The following is a 6,312-nucleotide window of genomic DNA, read 5'->3' as shown; positions in this document are numbered from 1 at the left end:
AAATCAGTATCGAGCACCCAATATGAGGATATCATGGCCTTGAAACAACACACAACTAATCTCACCGAGAAATACGAGCAACTCTCAGTGAATTATGAATAACTCTGTCAAATGGTCATGAACATGACTTCACAGAGTGGTGATACATGTCCGCCCCTTTTTTGGCCGTATAACAACCAGCCTCCTCCTCCTCCTCCTCCTCCTCCTCCAACTCCGCCATTGTGCTAATTTTTTTTTTGAAACACATTCAATTTGTAATGAATATTATTTAACTTTATTTTTTTGTTCTTAATGTTTAATAAAATTTTATTTGCATAATTTTTTGTTCTTAATGTTTAATAAATATTTATTTGCACAATTGGTTTTTTTTACTATTAATTTATATTATTTTATATTATTTATTCTAAATCATTTTTAAAAAAAATTAAAAATACCCACCGAGGGATTTACCGACGGAATGTATCACCAATGAATTTACAGACGGATATAATCCGTCGGCAATTCACAGAAGCTTGGTGGAAATGCACACTCACCGATGAATTTACCAACGGAGAACATCTGTCGGCCTTTCACCGATAGCTAAAAAATATTTACTATATATGCCACTATCACCGATGGAATAAATCCCTCAGTAATGTTCCAACAGGAAGTTTTTTTTGGCGCACAATTTCCATCTGTAAAACCATCGGTAATATTTTTTTTACCGACAGCCTTAGCGACGGAATGCGGTATTGCCGACGGACGTTATGCCGACGGACGTTTTCCGTCGGTGATTTAGTTGGTAAAAAAATTACCGACGAACTCTGAATCTCATACCAACGGAATGTGTCCGTCGATAAAACTGTGAAATCTTGTAGTGGTTGCTCTATGAAATATTAGGGTGATTTCTTCAATCGAGATTAATAGCGTGTTTGAGATTATGGTAAATGTCGCTTTTCAAAGTGTTTTTTACTTGGAAATGCATCAAAATAATATTTTTTTCAAAAAAAAATATTTTTGATAGAGACATATCAAAACAATTCAAAAATATCAAAAAACTAATTTAAAGCAAAAAATCCAAAAAAAATTTAAAGAGCTATTGAACCGCTAAAACAAATACTGCCTAAATATATTTAAATAACGATTGTTTCGACATTAGAAATTGGACATATAATTAATTTCCTTGAAATTTGGTTTAGCAAAAGGCTTTCCTATTTGACAATTGAAATTTGAGTGATTTCATTCACAATAATCACACACAACATTGGTTTGAATATAATTAACATTCACTGATGCTTACAATTGGCCTCTTTACAAGTGTTGAAGGGTCTTTCGAAGGAGCAATTTTTGCACTGATGCTTTCTCTCTTCTTTTTTGCTGTCTTTTTTTTCCCGTCATTTTCTTCACCCCTTTTATTTTATTTTATTTTGCTTTTCTTTTTCTTTTTCGAAACTTTTTTCTCTTTTCCTAATTGGGTCTGATAGGTGTTGGTGGAGTCCTACCTTGCCGCGTTTCATATTTGTGGGATAAGTACAGGTTGGTCCTTTAAATTTTCAGTTCTTCTCAAATTAGGATTCTACTTGGATGGCATTTCCTGCAGCCACTAGGAAAGTAAGATATTTTGTTATATTTTACATTAAATCAATAAAATATAACAAAATCTCATACTTTTTAGATTATATATATGATATTATGTGAAATAGATATTTTTTAAAAGATTAATTAATTAATTAATTTGAAGGGTGTCTTTCTAATTATACAAGTATATTAGTATGGAAAGATATTATTTTTTATTATAAATATCAATTTTTGATACCGGCAGAAATTATTAAGAAAACAATTCTCTTCTCTGCCAACATGCATGGCGGCCACACTTTATACACAGGCCAATAGAAATTATTAAGAAGCAGATGAATTTAGACTATATCGGCGCGCAGGGGATCAAATTTGTTTTCATGCGGGTCTCCCGAGTAAGATATTCTTGCTGATGTGCGCACGTGTGCCACATAAGTTGCCATTCCTCCATTGATTGTTAATGTAGAATATTTATAATTATTAAATTTATAACATTCAAGATTATTAACTATGTAACTAAATATTATTTAATTACTATATATGAAATAAATATGATTGAGGTTAGCTAATTTTAAAATATTTAAGTGGCATTTTATTTTTATATATATAAAAAAACATTACTCTCATAGTTGCGAGGAGGTTTCCCAGGAAAATCCCAACCTGTCAACAATAACGGTGACCATTCTGATGCAAGCAATGACAACAAAAGCGAAGCACCTAGAAATTCAAGGGAGACTGAACACTCCACAAAGGTCTCATGTTCTGCTATAAATTCTTGTTTTCGCCTCAGTTCCACATTGCAAATTGAAAAAGGAAACAAATTACTGAGAAAAATCTTTCTTTTTTCCTGTGCAACAAATGGCTAATGAAGTAGTTCTACTGGATTTGAAGGCTAGTCCTTTTGCAGCAAGGGTGAGGATAGCTTTGGAAGAGAAGGGAATAGAATATAAATCTCAGGTAGAGGACTTGAGCAACAAGAGCTCTACTCTTCTCAAGATGAACCCAGTTCATCAGCAAATCCCTGTCTTAATCCATAATGGGAAACCCATCTGTGAGTCAATGGTCATAGTTCAATATATTGATGAAGCTTGGAGCCATAAACCTTCATTGTTGCCTTCTGGTCCTTATCGACGTGCACATGCCAGGTTTTGGGCTGACTACATCGACAAGAAGGTAAGTTATTAGTACTGATCAAAATTTGTTTTCTCTGTCTTACTCTGTTTAGTTTTTTAAAGTAAACATTAATGAAGTATTGACATGCAAAGTGGTTTCGTCCAGATTTATCCTATTGGAAGGAATCTATGGGCATCTGAAGGTGAGGTCAAAGAATCATCGAAGAAGGACTTGATTCAGTGCTTTAAGATTTTGGAAGAACAACTCGGTGACAAGCTATATTTTGGGGATGAGAGCTTTGGCTATATAGACTTGGCACTTATTCCGTTCTACAGCTTCTTTTACACCTTTGAGACCCTAGGAAACTTATGCATGGTAGCCGAGTTCCCTAAGCTCGTGGAGTGGGGCGAGAGATGCTTGCAAAAAGAGAGCGTCTCCAAGTCTTTAAGTGGCCAGAAGGAGGTTTATGAAGTCATTTTGCAGATCAAACAGAAGCTGGGGATTGAATAAATATATAATACTGCAAATGGAGAGTGTATCCAAGTCCATTCTATTGTGGCATTTTATGTTTTCTTAACTTGTTCTGGGACAGTATTTCGGTTGGTTAGTTCAGCCTGATAATAATAAAGGGTTCTTGGATATTAAACTCGGATCTTCTAAGCAGGGAAACTTATTAATTGCCAGAATGAGCAATCCAATTGCAGATTCAAAAAAATCACCCCAACATGACAGAAAGGACCGGCAAAAAAAAGGCAAAAAACAACATAATGCATTAGCAAAAAAACAATTGTTCCTCCGTTCTTGTTGTGCACGGCATCAGACGACGGGTATGGTTCCTGAATTGATAGGGATTTTGTACGTGTTTGAAAAATCAAAAAAATATGATTTGAAAGGTTTAGAAGTCATCATTAGTTAAGAATAATAGAATGACTTAAGTTATCTCTAAGTCAACCTTTCTTATATATATACATGCGGTGGTATACGGTAGTAATTATAGGAATTATAGCATTGAAATACTCCTACAGTAATTCCTATACATATATATACATGCTATACATTTTATAATATGCCCCCTCAAACCAAGGGTGAAGGATTGACCCGAAGCTTGTAATGAAAAGCAGTAAATAAAGCAGCAGAAAGTGGCTTAGTAAAGACATATGCAAGTTGATCCTTAGAGGAGATAAAATAAATCTGAATCTCTTTCTTCGCAACCCGGTCTCATACAAAATAATAATCCACCTCAACATGTTAAGTACGAACATGGAAAATAAGATTTGCTGAGAGATAAGTGGCTTCAAGGTTATCACACCAAATGGTAGGAACGGAGACAGAGAGAACCTGCAGATCTGTTAACAAATATTGAAGCTAGATGACCTCAGCAGTACCGTCTGCTAAGGCTTTATACTCGGCCTCAATAGAGAGGCGAGCAACTATGCGTTGCTTGCCTGACTTCCATAAAATCAGCGTCTGACCAAAGAAGACAAGGTAACCATCCGTAAATTTGCGATCATCAGTACTATCGACCTAATCTGCATCTGTAAAACCATGTAGAGTAAAGGAGGAATCTCGAGTGATATGGAAACCATAAGATGTTGTACCTTTAAGGTAGCATAGAATATGTTTAACGGCGGCCCAATGAGAATCTGTAGGAGCATGCATAAACTGAAAAACTCTATTAACAACAAAACAGATATCTGGGCGAGTGAAGGCGGCCCAATGAGAATCTGTAGGAGCATGCATAAACTAACAAACTTTGTTAACAACAAAACAGATATCTAGGCGAGTGAAGGTAAGATATTGAAGAGCATCCAAGATTTAACAAAACCGTGTAGGATCAGAAAATAGATTATCTGGTAGTATGGGAACTTTCAAAGTAGAGACTAGAGTATCAATGAGTTTGCAGGAAGTCATACCAGCCCGAGTAAGGATGTCAAGAACATATTTGTGTTGTCGCAGCATCAAACCCAAACCTGTGGACTGAACTTCAATACCCAGAAAGTAATGAACTACGCCTAAGTCACGAAGCTTGAATTCAGAGCTCAGTAACTGTATTAGGCGATGAAGCATAGCAGAGTTGCTATCCGTAAGCAAGATATCATCAACATACACCAAAAGATAAAAGTTATTAGTGCCATCAAACAAGATAAACAAGGAGGTGTCAACCTTGGAGGCGTGAAAACCAAAAGAGTAGAAAATAACTCAGACGAGTGTACCATGACCTCAGTGCCTGTTTTAAACCATACAACAATTTGTATAATCGGCACACATGAGATGGAAGAGTAGAGTCAACAAAACCTGGAAGTTGTTTCATGTAGACTTTTTCAGTAAGAACACCATTGAGAAAAGCATTATGAATATCGAGTTGATGAATCTTCCAATTGCACGAAACCGCAATGGAGAAGACTAATCTGACGGTGACTTGCTTAATAACTGGACTGAATGTTTCAGGGTTATCAATGCCTTCTTGCTGGGTAAAACCTCTAGCAACCAAGCATGCCTTATAATGCTCAATGCTGCCATCAACACGACGTTTTATCCAATACATCCATCAACTACCAACAACATTCATCAAAGGATGAAAGGGAACTAAAGATCAAGTGTGATTAGATCGCAAAGCCTTTATATCATCACACATAGCATCATGCCAAACCGCACACCTGTCAACATCAGAGAATGCAATGGGTTCAGAGGTTGGAGAGAGCATTACCCGAGATAAAGCAGGAACAGCGGCAGCGGAAGCAACTAAATTTGTTTTCACGGTCGAAGAACCATAGGATGTATGTTGACTAAGGGTGGTGATACAGAAAGAGATGGTGGCAAAATGGAACCCTACTGCAATAGATAAGAGGAGAAATCAATCACCAGATTCAGTCCAGCCGTGTAAACCCTCTGGGTGAAAAATCATGAATTGACTAGTTTTATGTAAAACAAAAAAATTCATAACTCTCGATCAGGTTATCAAAAAAATTTGAAAATTTGTGTGGAGCCTTCTAATATGATGTCTTAGTTTGGGTTAAAATTTTTAGAAGTTTTGGAGAAATTCGGATATTTGACGAAAAATCACAATTTGAACAGTTTTACGTTATTGGATGTAATTTTCAATCCGACCATCAAATTGAGCTGAAATTCTAGGGATCTTAAAATATAGTGAATAAAATCTGGTTAAAATTTTAGGATGAACGGAGCTCGGTAGTGCTAGCAAAAAAATAAGGACCGTCAAATAGAAGCAACAGGACTCATTAAGGGTAAAATGGTTATTTGCCACTAAAACATAAAACAAATCAGCTCTCCCTTCCTTTTATGTACTGCCGACTGGGCATAAGCAGAATGGAAAAACAAAGAACATAAAAAAAAAAGAGAAAGAGAGAAAAGTAAGGAAAAATAAAAAAAAAAATTAAGAGAATAACCTTGTAAACTTGCAAAGTTCAACTTATAAAACACCAATCTAAGGAAGAATCAAGTGAAGGAAAGAAGAATTGAGAAAGGGAATTTGGCTAACTTTGGGAGAGAAGAGAAATTGGAAGAAAGTCAATTGGTAAGCATTAGAAGTTTGGATTTAATATTTGATTTAGATGTTTTTAAACTTACTTGATTAAGTTAGGAAGTAATTTCATGGAATTTTACTTTAATTTTCCTTAAATCCTT

The 6,312-nt window shown here is 35.5% G+C and overlaps 1 protein-coding gene across 1 annotated transcript; it reads left to right on the top strand.

Moving 5' to 3' along the window:
* The first annotated feature begins 2,295 nt into the window (after window positions 1-2,295).
* On the top strand, window positions 2,296-3,313 carry LOC7490605 (probable glutathione S-transferase parC). Its single transcript, XM_002317435.4, has 2 exons — window positions 2,296-2,727; window positions 2,833-3,313. The coding sequence occupies exons 1-2, from the start codon at window positions 2,413-2,415 to the stop codon at window positions 3,175-3,177; spliced, it is 660 nt and encodes a 219-aa protein (XP_002317471.3). The 5' UTR covers window positions 2,296-2,412; the 3' UTR covers window positions 3,178-3,313.
* Window positions 3,314-6,312: the final 2,999 nt, after the last annotated feature.

The sequence above is a fragment of the Populus trichocarpa genome, chromosome 11, assembly GCF_000002775.5.
Source record: "Populus trichocarpa isolate Nisqually-1 chromosome 11, P.trichocarpa_v4.1, whole genome shotgun sequence".
Taxonomy (NCBI): domain Eukaryota; kingdom Viridiplantae; phylum Streptophyta; class Magnoliopsida; order Malpighiales; family Salicaceae; genus Populus; species Populus trichocarpa.
Note: the sequence above shows the minus strand (reverse complement) of the source record. Positions and strands in the feature narration are given on the sequence as shown.